At 42.9% G+C, this 17,897-nt stretch overlaps 1 protein-coding gene across 1 annotated transcript in view; it reads right to left on the bottom strand.

The window, feature by feature from the left end:
• Positions 1-1,228: 1,228 nt before the first annotated feature.
• Positions 1,229-17,897, bottom strand: part of ARHGAP20 (Rho GTPase activating protein 20) — a 74,746-nt gene continuing 58,077 nt past the window's right edge. Inside the window, exons 10-15 of the mRNA XM_080930433.1 lie at positions 14,714-14,892; positions 13,499-13,660; positions 10,424-10,533; positions 8,169-8,358; positions 7,151-7,262; positions 1,229-6,137 (exon numbers count right to left, since the gene is read on the bottom strand). Of these exons, the coding sequence (XP_080786559.1) occupies positions 4,279-6,137; positions 7,151-7,262; positions 8,169-8,358; positions 10,424-10,533; positions 13,499-13,660; positions 14,714-14,892 (2,612 nt within the window). The 3' untranslated portion in view covers positions 1,229-4,278. The remainder of the gene's footprint in view (positions 6,138-7,150; positions 7,263-8,168; positions 8,359-10,423; positions 10,534-13,498; positions 13,661-14,713; positions 14,893-17,897) is intronic.

Genomic DNA, 17,897 nt, shown 5'->3' with positions numbered 1-17,897 from the left:
CTACTGGTGATCCTGGCCTGAAAACAGTATAAACAGGTATAAACAGTGTGCTATGGGCTTAGCACAATGGTTTTGTTTAAATCCTGACTCCTCTTGTACAGTGATCTCATGGAGATGGTTTCTAGTTGATGATCTTGATTCTTGAGATCTTTGTGATTCTGTTTCTTGAGTTAATTCACCTGCCTGTCATACTTGATGCACCATCCCAACGGGAACGGCCTCACTATTTGTGTATTTTGATATTGTAGGCTCAGTCATTTAATTTTTCAGGTAAAGATATAAAATATTTCCTTTACACTTGAAAATTCGAGGCAGCAAATAATCCAGTTCCCATGACCTGCTAGAGAAGGAATAAGTCTTCATGGTACCCATTTTCTTTTCTCTGAATAAATAAGTCTTATTTCAGAAGATTTTAGCCAATTTATTCAGTTCTTATTACAAGAGACTGCAAAGGTAATTTCTAAATTTAAGTTAATGTAATCTAAAGCACAAATTAAAAAGTAGTATTTAAATCTTAATTTCCACAAACCTGAATTTTATATTGTTATGTGAGGTAAAAAATCTAAATGCTTTTACTTTAATGAATGAAAATATTGAAAGACACTTAAGATCTCATCTAAAAAAAATGTTTGTGTCTTGATGTTATCTAATTGGGACACAAGGAGCACTATTCTAATCTAACAGTATTAACAGCATGTGTGTGGGGGGGGGAGGGGTGGGGAGGTTAAACAGATTTTAAAACCAATGTTTGCAAATTAGACCTTAGAGGAGTCTTCCAATTCTACCAGAACAATTCACACTGTACAAAGACGAAGCTCAAGGTGTTTACTGCATTTAAAAAGGAAAAAAGTTGTTATGCAACATGAAGGTAGCTCAGAGATAGAGCAGCACTCAGGGTAGGCAGGCAGCAGAGACTTTGGGGGGATTTCTTACTTTCATAGGGAATTTTGCTTTTAAGAAGACCTCATAACGAAAATGAAAGAAACTGAAGCAAGTGCTTTACCCAAATTTATTATTCACAGTATAAAACTTACTGGGAGTAATTTAAAAAAAAAAAAAAAAAACAGAAGAAGCTTGATCTTGGGTTGACAAATTAAACCTTTCCGATTCAGTGTTATGACCTGCTAAGTAGACTATAAAGAAAAGTTATTAACATTAGATCGAGACCTCATTAAAAGTAAATTTCTGTTTCTCTAAAATTTGGATAGAATTTAATGTGTCTGTGTGTATACATTGTAGAAATACAATTAGTAACACTTGTGAAATTGGATTTGTCCTTTCTACCTAATCTGGTTTTTCTAGGTTCTGAATCTCTTTGAAACAGTGGCTAAGTTTATACAGAGACCACTTGATAAACCTCAAGAAGTCAGAGATACAGTAGTCACGAGAAACTGTCGTTCATCACAGATTACCTCAAAGAACACATATCCTGGTATGTGTATAAAGTCAACTTGGTTCTTTCGTCAGAATGGCCTAAATGTGAAAGAAAATCTCACACACACAAATCAAAGTGAGCTGTTATTTCTTTTGGCATATGGACAAACTAGTTGGAGTCACTCCAGGAACACAATGGAAAAAAAAAAAAACCACAATTTCTGACAAAAGGGGGACTGTTAGGTAAAAAACATAACTTGATTGGTAAACGAGATTTAAAAATATAAAAAAGAAAAACAATTTTACTCCTTTTCCCCCTAGAAAAACTATGAGTAAAAACTTAAGGCCACAACTCATTATGTATGAAATGGTCAACTCAAAGGGAGCCCAGGCTTGCTGAGCGAAAGAACTGTCCGCAGTCGGTATTTCTCTGTGGGACTGTGAACTGCAGGGAGGCATTTTATTTGACCGCATGGACTTTGTACATGTCCATTTTCAGTGCCTTGAAAACCGAACATTTTAAAAGTTAGCAGCAGTTTCTGCAAGGTACAAAAATACACATTTGTTACATAACACGGTAATAAAATTTGTCAAGATATATTATACAAACTCATAGCATTTGAGATAAAGAATCAGTCTAATATATTATAGATTGATGGAGTCTAATAAAATGACATTTCTGTCTTCAAATCATACAATACTTTACAGCAATATTAACAGACTATTCACATTAAGTATCATGGGAGCATCTAAGGAAACAGAGTCAGGATGGTTGGTGGAGAACCTTACCAACTATTTTCTTCTATGTTTCAAACTGGTGGATGATTTTCTACTGGCCATAATGAAAGGGTGGCAGGGTGGGTGTGGGGGAAGAAAAGTCAGGACACTTCAGTTTGTTTAGGAGACATTTCTTGCAGACAGAGACAACCTAAGCCATAAGATCTTCATTCACATCTTGCAGTTCTGACAGTAGTATGCTCTGAAGGGAAGAGTTGACCTGCCAAATTTATATAGTAATACTACAAAAGATACATATGGATAAGTAGGAGTCTTCATATGGAAGTGGTTGGTTACACCTGGTTGAGATGGCTAAGTGTCATGCAGGAGCTCATTGGACACAGTTTTAAAGTTAATTATGATTAGGGCTAACAGGGCCTTGCCCGAGAGGTAGGTGGCACTTCAATATTTAATACTGAGATAAGTCCTTATCCTATAACCGATTCTGATGTGTATAGGAGAAGGGAACATCTGCTATGAGTTTCCTGATGACTGGTAGGAATAATAATTTGGGATAAGCTAGTTTTTTGAGTGGATTTTTATAGGATTCAAGAGATCACATAGACTCTAGGAAACTTCTAATAGGTGAGTATCTCAAATGAAGGAAGATGCGCATTTATCTTGGGGAGTATCCTTCCATTTCCTTCTGTCTGGGGAAGGAGACCTACTGATCTAGCCTCGAAGGTAGAGAGGAGAAAGGTCCATGATAAACTGCCAGACTCTAAACTTTAAATATGTATAAACTACAATCTTTTGGAAAAAAGTGGAGAACTTCAAGAAGACCCAAAGGCAGTGGCCATCAGAGACAGCCCAACAGCAACTTCATTGTGTGTTATATAATGTTTTATAGTCTGCCAATCTCTAATCAATAACCACCTGTAGAATGGAAAGAATGATTAACAGCTGCCCCTTGTCTCCTCTTGGCTGGCTAATCTAATGAGCAGGGCCACAGTGAAACCTTTCCACAGAGATGCCACATTGATAAACACTGCCTGCGGAACCAAGAAGGGAGTGCCGAGGCAGGGAGCTGCCGCTTTTCAAAATGAGAGAAGTGTGACTTACAGAGAGACTTCTCACTAAGTCTAAGCCAGCGGCCGTTTCCTGTGATACCCTGTGTCCTGAAGGACCCAGCTGCCTGATCTGGATACAGCTCTGCACACACATGCTTATTGCACGAACACTGCTACCAACACCAGCGTCTCTTCCTTTCTCTCAAGTCTCGCCTCTGAGATTAGTCAGCCAGGGAAAACTGACCTGGAGATCAATTTCTCATGTGGCCATTCTTCTTTCTGCATAACTCGAGCGCAGGTTGTTGGGAGGTTCCTTTTAAGTAGGGACGGGTTAGTCTCGGAACACAGGTTGGTGGCACAGGGACTGGGAAGGGCACTAAAATGGGCGAACATTTCCTTCCGTGTCTTTTTATCTTCATTTCTGAAAGATGTGTGTGAATGCGTTCAACCCTATTAGCAAATAACAAAGCCAAACTGAGCTGCCCCATGACAGGTTGCGCTGGCCCAGCACCCAGAGCTTATTACCCATTAGTTTTTCTCTACTCTGCCTTTATCAGCGAGCTGGTCCCTAAAATGACCTAGTGAAGTCACATAACTAAGAACAGCAACAGAAACGGCCACTGACTAGGCTTTAGGGGACAGGCTTTACGTGATTTTCTTAGTGAACGTACATGCTTTTCTGAGCGGCTCACTGGCCCCCTTTCTTGCCTACTATTTCCACAGCATAAAGATGGCTTCTCTCTGCCACACCTCTCTAGATGTCACTGATGCTGCATTTAAGGTACTCTCAAGACTCTGAACTCTCAGACGGCTGACATGAGGAGGGTTCTTCTACAGAGAACACTTCCTTCCACCCTTCTCAGTATCCTAAAAATCTCAGAAAAGGACTTAACCCATGCTTTACCAGGGAAAGCCTTTCAAAACTTTCGACTGTGAAACATCTCAGCAAAGTTCTGCCCCGTAATCTCAACAGAGAAACTGCCATATTAGCAATGATTGTTCTGGTGCTACCCCCCCCCCCCACGTGTCTTATCAACGGGGTTATCTAGTTTACTGTCTGCGTTGTGTTTGGCCCAGTTCCTGTTCTTACAGACATCAGATTATCTTTATCAGATTCTTATTGTAGGAAACGGTCTTTGGTTAAATGTTTGTCTCTGTCATCGCAAACTGTCGTAGGTTCTGCACCTGGGTTGGCCACGTCCTCTGGAGTCTCCAGACTCGAAGAGGCTCCTTCCCAAGGGTCATCACCAGGGTGCTGTCCTCCACTCTCCTCACCCTCATGCAACTTCATACAAAGCTTCAGTCTGCTTTCCACTGTGTGGAATGAAGAGCTGGCATGTGGCTCTGAGTCCTGACAGGCATAAGAACTGAACCCACAGACAGTCTGTTCAGGTCCTTCATCTACCTGTAGGTGTATGGCATCCTGACTCTCTTGTAGAGAGTCAGCCTCTGGGGTACCAGCAGCACAGGAAGGTAACTCCAGAGTTTCTTTTAGGGAACAGACTTTCCTGTCCTCTGGTCTGGCTGCTTTTGTTTTCTTTTTGAGGGACCAGTTTTTTAAAGTGACCAAACCACTTCTCAACCATGCACTGGGGTGAAGAGTTACAGAATGCATTTGTGACGGTTGCTCTGTGGTACCCTTTCTTAAATAAGCTAAGTGGCTGCTGGCCTGCCCCGTGGAGGGACCCGGCATTCCAGAAACGAGGCTGGGACTGTCAAAGTCTGAAGAAAGTTCTTCCTGTTTTCTCTGAGCCCGAAAAGTGCAATCTACGGGAGAGGAAGTGTCGGTGGGCGTGAACACGGAGTGTTCCGAGATCTGAGAGAAAGCGCTGTCCTGGGAGCTTACTGAGGAACCGGAAGGGGATGTGCCAGGGGATGATAAGCTGGAATAGCTAGCCCTTGGGCAAAGGTTCAGTCTCGGGGGCAGAACCTTCTCAGTGCTTTGGTGTGTGCCGCTGCTCTTACCTACCTCAATCCCCATGACCAAACTCTGATTAATGAGCTTTTGCCCCTCGATTTGCAAAGACTTATGCCTTTTGAGATAATCCTCTTCTCCATGGAAGAGGTCTGCCTCACAGCTAGTTTTATTTTGTTTCTTTGAATAGATACCCCTGAGATAGGACAGCTTGTAGTTCTGGTCATCTATGCTGGGTTCTGAACAGCGCCGATGTACCCGTGGGCTCTTCTGGGCATCTGCTCTGTGTGATGGGGAGAAGTTGCATGCATCTGCATCAAAGGGTTGCTTCCTGGTATGATCCTGGGAAGAAGCATGGCTGTAAGATGCCACAGAAATGGCCACTGGCTTGGACTTAGTGAAAGGTGTCACTTGGCTTCCTTCATGACCAGACAAGCTTCTCTTCTTAATGTTTTCATTAGTAGCGTTCCTCTTGCTGACATCAGTGCCTGTCACTGAACTCTGTTTATAACACATCTTATCCCCCTTCTTCTGAGGCTGGGTCTGCTTCAGGTAATCTTCGTCCTTCCCAGAGAGCACGGCATCACAGCTGGACTTGCGTAGCTTCTTCTGGTAAAACTCCCGGAGATAGGAAAGCTTTGTGTCTAGATAGTCGATGCTGGGCTCTGAGGAGCGCCGGTGCCGCCGCAGGACTTTACGGGCATCTGCTGTAGCCACAGGCAGGTAGCTGGGTGGACCAGGGCCAGCTGGGGCCCTGGCATGCTCCCCCTGCGACACCTTCCTGTAGGCTACGAAAACACTCACTGGCTTGGGCTCCTGAGGTTGTTTCATCTGAATGTGTTCATCTTTAGACTGATCCAAGTCGAAGTTGCTCAGGGTTAAAAGGCCTTCCACCTCCGGCTGTTCAAGGTCATAGTCACTGAGGGTTAAGACAGAGTCCACGCTCCTGCTGCCTTGACCGAGCTTTTTGATCAGATCGCTGCACGGAGCGTCGGCATCCTCGTTGAGCTCATTCTCTAAGCTGTCATAGGAGGAGTCGTTCATTTGGAAGCAAGACATATCTGTGGGCAGAAATTACATCCCGGTTAGCATCCTTATAGGTGCAGCCTTAAAGGCAAGCCACACTGTTTCTCTGCCATTTTCATGACTAGAGTTCAAACTCCTACTTCCTCGCAACCCCAAGGAGACAAACTTTAAAAGGGAGTGGGCGACACACTTAGGCCAGTGCGTAGGGAAGGAGGTCGGAAAACTATTGGCTGAAATTGGTTCTTTCCTTCTACCATGTTGGTCCCCAGCAACAGGAATTAGAATCTATTTGGCTTGTCATGCAGGAGTGGGCACCTCCCCCTACCAAGCCACCTTGCCCACCTAAGTCTTTTCATCCTCCCAAATGTTAGCACCCAAAACTGGAATCTCCCAGATTCATCTCGATTTCTGGTGGAGTGACTTTATGTCATTAAAATGAAGAAATGATGAACTAGTGTCAAGCTGACCTGGGTTGATAGTGAGAGTTTGTCCTCTAGCATGGGGTGCACTAAATACAAGTTATAAGCGACACATGCCTGTCTCCTTGGAGCATTTCATAAAGCTCTTTAAACATTGTTTTATAGATGAAATGCTGATGCATGCTGGCACAGAATTATGGACTGAAGGCAGCATCATAGTAATCGGAAGTAAAGAAGTTGTATTATGCAGGCTGTGTCTAGGAATTCAAAACCCTCCCTCCCTCCAACCTCAAAGATGCTGGTTGTTTCAAACTGGGTCATTACCTACTAGAATTCTGAGGTCTTAGAGTCCACTAGGAGTTGGGGGTATAAAAAGCCTCCCAAACCAGACTTCCCCTACTTCCTCTGGACTTTTGATTCCAGTTTCAACAACAGTAGCTCTAATACAGAGTTTCTGTTTATTTAAAACAAGGGTTCGACTCCTCAGTGTACAACTTGTAGGCTGAGGGCTAATCCCATGTACATATTAACCCCATCAGCAGGCCTTCAGAGGAAGCAATGAAAGCCCTCGGACCCACTGACCCAGGCCAGAGGCTCTGGGACAACCAGCCTGGTTGTCTTCACAGTACCTGGGGTGTGTTCTCCGTCGCTTCTCTCGGAAAGCTCCCCCAAGAGAGAAGTGATTTCTTCTCCAAATATCCTACAGCAGTTTTCAATCAGAAATTGGATAAGAAGAGAAACCTGTGCCAAACGGAGAGGATTTGGGCATTATTATCCAGAAAATCCGGTTATGACACCGCACTTCCTAGACACATCCTCATCTTAACCACAACATGAAAAAGAATAGGCAAAGGTATGCAAAGGTATACAAAAGCCCTACCGCCATGGCTAACACTGTGGAGGGTCGTGTGGGTACAGAGCTGAATCTGGGTCCGCAGACAGCACTTATTTGTGGATCACCAGCTCTGCCTTTTAGACCAGGGCAATCCCAAGTATTCCCCATAGGGTGTTGTGGTGCAGAAGCACTTTGTATAGGGAAGAGTGCCGTAATTTTGCAAGAAGGCTCCTCTGGGGTTCCAGAAGGAAAGGGTGAGATAGGAAGAGAGCAAGGAAACCTGTACAGTCTCCGACTACTCTTAGCATAGCCCTAAGGTGCATATGAGGGGAGGGGTTTGTGTATGTCGGCTCTGTGCAGCTACTAAGATGGATGAAAACTGACCGAGGGTTTCTTTGCCTCAGCAGCCGAGACATGGTCTGAATGAAGGGAACTGGAGCCAGCACAGGGGTGGGACCTCAGTGTCTACTGTATCATTGGGAAAGAACTGCAAGGAACTTCTCTCGGATTGTGTGTTTGGCAATTGTTGGCACTGAGAATTCAACCCAGGCTTGTCTCAACTCAAAGGCCTCCCTTTTTTAAAGATGCTTTCTTAGCACTTGTTCAGCCTCCTGAGAAGGAAAACCGAACTAACAACTGAACTTTGTCCCTCTCTCCCCTCCCCACTCTCCCTCTGATATCAACTTGCCATAGTCCACCAGGACAGAATGGTCAATAAACCCACATAAACTGTGTTCAAGAACACCGTGAATTTCAAATGTATTAAAATGAGGAGTGAGGGCGCAGGATATAAGAATGAAAAATGTCATTACCTTTTTTGTAAATTCATTTTCTAGCTCTGGGCTGGAGGAGGCAGGAGGCCAAAGAATGCTTGGAGCGATACACACTGCTAAGTTAAATGCAGTCATCTGATTAGATAAGGAATGTTGTTCAATGTTGTGTAATACCCCAAACAGATACCTTAGGAAAACAACATTGGCTCTGGGAAGCTGATCTAATAGCCTAAAGACAGAAAAATGCAGGACGTTTTATTAAGAAACTTGTAAAGACAGGCACTCCTCACTTTACCTGCATGGGAAACCATGCAAACCAAACAGGCAAATCAGGAGCACAGTGCAGACATACAAGGTCACAGTTGGTGGGCATGACACAGAGGTACTGGCTGTTTGTTGTGTCCTCTTCATAACTCAGTGGCAATGTAGAAAAATGCATAGAGCACGCTGCCTGCTATTGCTTCCAAGGAAAGCAGTTCAATTGTGTGTGTGTGTTTTAACCCAGGCAACTCCTGCAATATATTCCCAAGCAAACCCACAAAAGGCATCCTCGCAAGATTAAAGCACGCCTTTACTTCGAGCGGCAAGGCAGGAGTGTTCTTTCTTGGTGAGAACCCAGGTCTCAGCCATGGAGACTTCCAGGTTTGGTCTGGGAGCCAGGCTCTCTTCCCACCCAGGTTCCAGAGGCAGTTGTACCCCAGATCTGTCTGCTCTGGCACCGGTCTCCTGTGTCAGTCAAACCTGAAAGGTACTTCCCTCAGGCTTCCCACTGCTCTCACTTGATGTGATTTTAAATGATTACTCACCAAAAATCAATTTCACACACTCTCTCTCTCTCTCTCTCTCTGTGTGTGTGTGTGTGTGTGTATGTGTTACTTTTTCTATGGGAACCTACAACTTTAGAGATAATGTACTCTGACACCCATTGCACAGACAGGAGTCTTCAGTACAATGAATGGGCTGCTGACAGTGACTCCAGGTCAAAGACCCTGAAGTCAACCAGAAGACGATTTCGGTGTTTTCCGTAGGACATAAAGCATCTGGCACATAATTTTAGGTCATCTGATTCTGTAAGGGTACGAAGCCTTTGGGCTGCTTCTATACTGAGCAACAGACAGCAGCACATCCAGTACTTGCCTATGGGAATAAATTCTGAGAGAAGGACAGCTAATTGGTCAGTATCCTTGCCTACAAGAAGAGCTGATTCTCTCTCTCTCTCTGTAGATTCCCATCAGCACGTCTGACTCAGTTACTAAGAGCTGGAGTTTCTACAATCTGTTGTTGAGTGGACTGTATGGAACATCTTATTGGTAGTTACAAATTAACATATGCACATTAAACGAAAGCTTTTGCTTAAGTGTCATAATTTTCACATTAAAACTAAATAAGTGATATTTGGGATCTAAGACTTTCACACATCAGGGTGTTTCATTTTTTTAATGCACACTACATATTATCTTACAATGTAGGAAATAATTCAAGAACACGAGAATCTCACTGGACAGCTTTAAATCCTGTAGGTTCCTTGTTTTTGATTTTTTTTGTAGACAAGGCTGGTAGTAATGCTCCTGCATCAGTCTCCTGAGTGCTGGGATTACAGGTATGAGTCACCACACTTGCATTGGGCATTGCATTCTTTATTATGAGCCCGAGATTCTGTGAATCTTTCCTCTCAGGAAGTTAACTGCCTTCCTAATGGCACCCTCATCACACTCAACAAATCCTTTATAGTAATGGTTCTCTACAGTCACACACTTCTACTCTGTGTGCACACTCTACCAGGCTTCCTGGAGCGAAGGGGGTAGGCCATGCCCTCTGTGTGGTTCCGGTCACCAAATGCATCACTGAGAGAGTCATTTAGTGGGGTAGATGCTCCTCTACAGAAAGACCAACATCCAATGAGTCTGGATTTCATCTCATACAGATGTATATATGTTAATATATAAAAACAATTTCATGTTAAGATTTGGGAGAAAGGGCTTGGGGTATGACTCAGTGGCAAAGTGTGTGCCTGACATGCACCAGGCCCCAGCTTTGATGACTAGCACTGAGAAAGAGGATAAGGAAATGCAAAATGACTTTAGGGGCTGTTTGCTGGCAAGGCTGGTGGCCTGAGTTAATTCCTAAACCTGCATAGTGGAAGGAGAGAAATGACTTCCGTAAGTTGTGTACACACACACACACACACACACACACACACACAGTAATTTTTAAGATCAGAGAAACACAGCTGATATTTTAAGAGAAAAGCTTAAACAGGTACTTTAAGGTATATTTCATACTCAAATCCTTACCTTTGAATTATATTTATTTTTTCTTCATCGTTTCCTTGATCCATTACACAGACCCAGTGATCATACAGATCTGATGAAAAAATACTTTCTGGGATATTTCTCAGAAAATCCTAGATGAGGGGAAAAAAAACCCAAATATTTGAATCATTCTTATGCGAATTATGTGTTTAAAAAAAAGGGCCGCCAACTCTCCACCGAGCTGTCTGAATGGAAGCTGTGAGTTGATATTTTTCTAAGGACCGACGGGGATAATCAATTCTGGACTGCTGTTGAATAAAATCAGAACAGGCACCCTATTCTGCTGAAGCTTCTGGCCTGTAGATGGTTTGGCAAGCTAACATGATGGACCGGGCAGTCTGCCACCTCAAATCTTTGCTTCCTCCTTTCTTTGAAATAGCAAGACCAAGGGAATGTGCCAAGTTATCTATGAGGTTTGTAATATGACAATCACGTCCATGTGTACTTATTCACAAGTGCTATGTCCTGCTGGATGTATTTGGGATATAGAAATGAGTCAAGCAAGTGGCTATGCCCTTAGAACATTATTTTCCTGTGCTGGTGCACAATGACTTCAAGGTACTTGGCTTGTTCTTGTATTCCTCAAGAAAAGAAGGTGCTTATGCATTCAGGGGAAGAAAGCATGTAATAGCTAGGTTCTGGGAGCTAGGTAGGGCTAGCATTGTGTGCCTCTGGTAATGGTAAATGCACATATCCACGTTTTGTTATCTTTTCTGCTAAGACCACAGTGGAGATGGGTGTAGAAAAACAAGATCATGACATAAACAGGATGTAATCACAGGCAGTTGCCGCTCTGGAGTCTGTTCACAAAAAAGAAAAAAAAACTAAAAAGATGATTGGTCTTCACTTTAGAGCGGTGGGCACTAATACTTGGATACCTGTCTGTGTCCCTTTTGGAACAGCGCTAGTCAGTCTGGTCCCCACCCAGTCAATACTCGACAAATAGAACTCAGGTGAGTGAAATGGTTGGCTACCTTCACAAATTTATGCGACAGAGGCAGGAGGTAGTCTGAAGTTTGGCATTTTAAAGTGGTGATCACCCTGTCTGCGGCTTATAAACGCCACAGTGCAGCCTGGTGCTCCCATGTTGCAGAAACTGTGATAATGTATCGGGGTAAGAAAAGTTAGCTAACTGTGCAGAGTTAGTACTTCTTACGGGTTCCTTTGGGGCAGGGACAAGCTGTTACCCCCCTGATAATGTAAGGTGTAGGTTGGCACAGCAGAGGCGATTACTGAACTCTTACAAAGTGTCACACAGACAGTTAATAGAGGACCAGGGAGGCCTGTCACCCATAACAAGATGCTAAAATAATTTAAAATTCCCTGTATCTGTGTTACCTACTGTTTTTTTTTTTTTTTAATTCATTTTTTGGGGGAGGGGGTAGGAAAGGTTGGCTGCTTCTGTATTATTCAATCATAAGTGCACCCAGACACTTGGGACTGAGATACAGCCTCACAAAAGCTGCCTGTGGCGTTCACAACTCCGGATCAGGTGCATCTAAAGCTCCACTTCGATGGGCAGAGCGACCAGGGCTGAAACCTCTTCTTTCAGAAGTGGGTCAGTGATAATTTGTGGCAGTGCACTCTTCCCACAGCAGGAGCTGCAGGTTATGAAATGTCACCGCCCCAGCTGAGGCACCCACTCCGATCACAATGACTTGCAGCGCTCAATGAAATTCTTCCCTTTAACATCGGAGCCCAAGCTGACAGGACTCTAGGGGACATGTTGGATGAGTCTTTGGACTGATGAGTTTCCCTTGAAGGAGGAAGGGCCTACTGTCCTGAGTAATTTCTGTCTAGTCACAATTTGGAGAGCTAAAGTTATATTAAAGCAAAACTAGGTAAGCTAGAAAAAAAAAAAAAAAAAAAAACAAAAGAAATATTTAAATGACTTGAGACTATTTTCTAAAGAAAGCTATGAACAGGGAAAGAAACGAAGGCTCAAGCCTTATCTTTTTCCTAAAAGCAAATGAAATATATGGGGAAAAATACAATTAAACAGTGATTGGCCTTCAGTTATATGGAACCCGTTTAGCCAGAGTCTTCGATCACTCGGGTGCCTTTTCCCTTTTGCTTGCTTTTGCACAGACCAGGACATGACTCGATTAAGACTGCGTTTTAGGAACAGTCTCGGTAATTTAGTGGAGAATTTTAAGAAGTGTGGTACTGTGAAGTAGAAAGCAAGGGGATGTTTCTACAACATGGGCTGTGCCTGCCTAAATTAAGGAGAGTGAGAGCCTCTATGCTGCATGTTTGACAGAGCTACCTGGTTAGCTTACCATGTACCTGTATGGTAGATCCTGCACACCAGATCGGATGGCCCTGGCCCATTCTCCGGAGTGGTATTGTCTTTGCCAAACCCCATTGCAGAGTTTAGACACAGCCCATGAGGAAACACATGAATTCTTAGAAGTCACGGTGTCCACTCTGTCTGCAGCTGGCCAATCACTGGGGCAGGCAAAGACGAGCCCTGTCCACCATATTTTCCTTAGCTTCAGGTCCTCAGATGAGACTGGGGTCTCGTCTACCCCTAGCTCAGTGCATCCCAAACCCTTTGGGAAATGGAAGTCTGAGGCAAGTCTGCAGAGACTGTCACTATGGTCAAAAGCTCTGCTCACTCCTTGTTTCTTTTCTGAAACCAAAGGACATTGCTAAGAATGTGACAAAGAGGAGATGTCAGAATGCCCTAACTGTGGCAGAAGGCCCGGCCATCCCTGCTCTCTGTTATGAGTTAACGGGCAGGATTTTAGGTGGCAGCAGTGACTACTCTCACTCAGGTTTGAAAATGTCTTCATGAGGAAGGCAGAGAGCAAGGAAATTGGGCACGTGGGATGCTTGTTGTGGTAAAACACCCTCTGTGTTCCAATACACAGTGTAACTCAAGTGTCGTATTGGCGGTGAAGACTTCAATGTCCAAGGTCGCTTCGTGAAATGTTCTTTTGTTTTAAAAAGTATTGATTCTAAATCTATCATGGTTCTTTGTGCACAGAAATAAATGGAATGGGTTTGGCACCTGGAGCTGTGGGCGGGGGTCTGCAGTGGGCGAGGGTTCCCTACCTTCAACACAGATGCTATCACAAAGATGGATTCACAGTCGAGGTGGACTTCAATCCCAGAATTCAGTTTTTCCTTTAGCTCTCTGCAAGATTTCATGTTGGCCGACTGCCTGAAGATGCCTTTTGTGAGGGGGCCTTTTTGGTTCAGAAAGAAAAGCATATCCTACAAGGAAGCAAAGGAAAGTGGTACTTTATACGCACCAGCAAAGGGAACAGTACTGGCCTTCTGAGGGTGTCAGAAGGCCAGGGTGTATGCACGGAGGGGTTGGAGCTGGAAGGATGGCTAGAAAGGCTCAAGTGACATTTTTAGAACATAAACTGGTTACCAGGTCATGGAGGTAGGACCTGGTCCAAGAAAAAGTATGATCACAAGATTTATTGTATAACCTGCTGAGTATATCGTTAACAGGAGTGTAAGCTTAAAAACTCCGGAGAATAGAGTTTGTGTTCTCCAAGTTTGCTTTCTATCTATATGTCCTCTGTGTCCAGTATAGAAGAAAATGGTGTATGGAGACAAGCAATCCATAAGATCTGGAAGCCAGTCACGCCCCTGATTTCTTGTACAATCTGAGTTAGGGTCTGCACTTTAAATTCATAAAGTAAGGGTGATGGTGATAAGTACCCCGTGAACTTCACTGTGGAGGATAAACAAGGTAATAAAGCATCTGCCATAGTGGCTGGCTCTTATGGCTGTACAGAAGAGTGAGGTCCCAGAGTACAGTGGGGTAGACTGCTTGGGAGACACTGGACAGGAAACAAATCCTGCTTAGTAGTGGCTATTTTATCTATCAGTTGGTGACAGTATGAGTTCGGCAGTATTCGATACCCTATTCTGTGAGCAAACAACTAAACACTGAAGAATGTGTCTCGATGCTTAAATAGGTGAGATATAAAGAAACCATGTGATCAGACGAGGAGAGCTGAAGACTGAGGCTGGGGACTGTCTGATGACATAGCTCACTAATTTGTTTGAGTGGGCTTGCTTCTATTGCTTTCTTAAAAAAAACAAGCTGACTGGATAGTCTTTGACTACATTTCCCTGAAGATTCTGCAGTGATGAAATCTGATTTTCAGGTTTTGAAGAAAGGCATAGAGGATCTTAGCTAAGGCCAGGGTGTGTTAATAATCTTTCCACTTTGGGGAAAGACTCACCTAGCTGCACATTTCCTTCACTAACAGCCTTTCCAGTTGGTTTACAGACCCAAGTGACACTCACCAAGATAGGCTTTGGCAGATTGTCGTTCTCACAAATATCTGGTAAAGAGACTCCAAAGAGCTGCCCAGGCATAGGGGATGTTGGCGACATGGGCAGGTTGTCCAGGTGTGTGCTAGAACCCCGCCAAAAAGCCCAGTTGATGATGGAGCGCCTCCTTTTATATGTCTTCTGGCTGGAATCTAAGAAGCAAGAGCAGGAGGGAGACTTGTGATTCATTCAGTCTTATTTCTAGAGTTTCCAGTTTGTTACAATATCTCGGAAGTGTGAATGGAGCTCCCTTGTTACCGTCAATGCTAGCTATAAAAATCTATTCTAAATGTTTGGCTAATTAAGGCCGAATCTGGTGTTTGGTTTCTTCTGCCCCTTTCTGGGGTAAGTCATTGCACTGCTTGCCGACTTGAGTCTTGACACGAGGATTTAAAACATAGAGAAGAGGTTACATTTCCTAGGCTGGAGGTGTTGTTCAGTTGTACAGTACCTGTCTGCCTCACACAAGGCCCAAGTTTCAGCCCTAACACTGTACAACAAACAAGCACTCTTTTCTCATTGAACTGTAACCACTCGAAGATAGTACTTCACGTCAACACATGCTGTGAATTTAAAAGATAGGCATATAGAAAAACCAGAAGAGTAAATTGTGTTACCATTAAAAAGTGAGTAAAAAAAGAGTGGGGGAGGGGGGAGCACATGATAGAAGGGAAATGAGGGAAAAGGAAGAGGTGTTACTTTTGTGTGGTCAGCACTACCAAATGCTAATTTCAAAAAATTCCTGGTATCAATCACTTGGTTATAAAGTAACTCAAGATGTTCTTTCTTCAGAATAATCTACATAAGCCAAACTGTGGGATGCTGAATGAGCATCTTGACCACGAACCATCACCCATACTCCATACTTATCTTCCCGATACCCCCGTAGCAGGGAACACAGGGGGTGTGAAGTTCTCGACAGTGGAGTCAGGAGTCTGCTTAAACCTCAGCCTCCCACACCCATTTAGATTTTTGCATTTCCCTAACTTTATATAGAAAAAGATGTTATCTGTCAAAAGACCTTAGCTGAAAAAGGATTACTAGGCTAATTTTGAAAAAGCATTTACCCAGGGTTACTCTGTTACAGCCATCAGGACACCAGGCTCTCCTAGCAGAGGACATATCTTTGTACCCATTTTCCATGGTTTTGGCAGCTGTCGGTAAGTGTGCGGCCATGAAAGATAGTCGTCATTCTGCTCAAATATAGCACTTCCTTCCTGCGGGGCTCTAACTTCCATTCCAAAGAGAACAAAGCAGGAAAGGGAGCCAACTCTTCTTAAATACAGGAAGGAATTTGCCCACCAAGCCACACATATAGCTGTAGAGAATAAATGCCAATTCTTCTGCCTGGTGTGTACATTTTACCCTATTTTACAAAACTGTTCTATTTGGCTTTAGCTAGCACACATGTAAAAATGTTCCATCACCAAATTACATACCCAGCTATCCTATGAGCATACATGGAGGATAAAGTCAAAATTGAGTCATGCACCTAAATATTTTTAGTGACAGTCATCCTGTTTGTTGCACATAAAATTGTCATGAGACTTCGGGTCCCCTGGGGTTGAGGGAAAACTGATTGATGTTTATTTTGTTTTGCAGCACTTCAGTGCATACTTCTGTAAAGAATTATTTATTTAGAATTATTTATTTATGTGTATAACTACATTGTAGCTGTCCTCAGATACACAAGGAGAGGTCATCAGATCTCATTACAGATGGTCGTGAGCCACCATGTGGTTGCTGGGAATTGAACTCAGGGCCTCTGGAAAAGCAGTCAGTGCTCTTAACTGCTGAGCCATCTCTCCTCCTTTCTTTTTAAATGGCAAAGCTGATGCTAAAAGATCCAATATTACTACTAATTAATAATAGCAATAACCAAAGCCACAAGGGCAAATACACAGTAACCTAAGTGTAAATTTAGCCTTTCTAGATTCTTTTCACATTTATATGACAGAACTCAATACTAAAAATATTAGTTATACAACTTCATGGTTAAAGAATAACAGTTGTTAACCTAAAAGCTTTACGTTAAAATCTTCTGGTTTCTGGTCTCCATCTGCACCCCAGAGCTAAGGCTTTCCCACAGCCTTCCTTATCCAAATCTCACTGGAGAAAGCTGGTCTCCCAAAAGTGCTGTCACTCCTAAGCTCAGAGGGGAGACCACCACTTTCACTCTAACATCTATAGAGCATTTCATCCTAAAACAAAAGAATATATGGTTTCTTCTCAGCACCTCATGGTACCTTCTTCAAAATTGGTCACAAAACAGGCCTCAACAGACACAAGAAGACTGAAATAATCCCATGCATCCTATCAGATCACCATATTCAAGACTGGTCTCCAATAACAAAACACACATGGAAACTCAACAATGCTCTACTCAATAACTTGGTCAAGAAAAAAATAAAGACTTTTTAGAATTTAATAAAAATGAAGGCACAACATACCCAAAATTATGGGAAACAATGAAAGCGGTGCTAAGAAGAAAACTCATAGCTCTGAGTGCCAAAAACAAACAAACAAACAAACAAAAACGGAGAGAACATACACTAGCAGGTTGACAGTAACCTAAAAGCTCTAGAACAAAATGAAGCAAATACACCCAAGAGGAGTAAACAGCAGGAAATAGTCAAACTCAGGGCTGAAATCAACCAAGTAGAGACAAAAAGAACTATACAAAGCATCAACAAAACCAGGAGCTGGTTCTTTGAGAAAATCAAGATTTACAAACCCTTAGCCAGACTAACCAGAGGTCACAGATATAGTATCCAGATAAATTCAGAAATGACAAGGGAGACATAACAACAGAAACTGGGGAAATAAAAAAAATTGTCAGATCATATTACAAAAGTCTTTACTCAAGAAAATAGAAAAATCTAGAGGAAACAGACAATTTTCTAGACATATAATAGTTACCAAAGTTAAATTAGGATCGGATAAACCATCTAAACAGTCCCATTACCCTTAAAGAAATAGAAGCAGCCATTATAGGTCTCCTAACAACAAAATTCCCAGGATCAGATGGTTTTAATTAAGAATTCTATTAGACCTAATACCAACACTCTTCAAACTATTCCACAAAATAGAAACAGAAGGAACAGTACCCATTTTTCTCTATGAAGCCACAATTATACTTATACCTAAACCACACAAA

Source organism: Micromys minutus, assembly GCF_963924665.1.
Source record: "Micromys minutus genome assembly, chromosome: 16".
Classification (NCBI taxonomy): Eukaryota; Metazoa; Chordata; class Mammalia; order Rodentia; family Muridae; genus Micromys; species Micromys minutus.
This window is presented reverse-complemented; position numbering and strand designations above follow the sequence as displayed.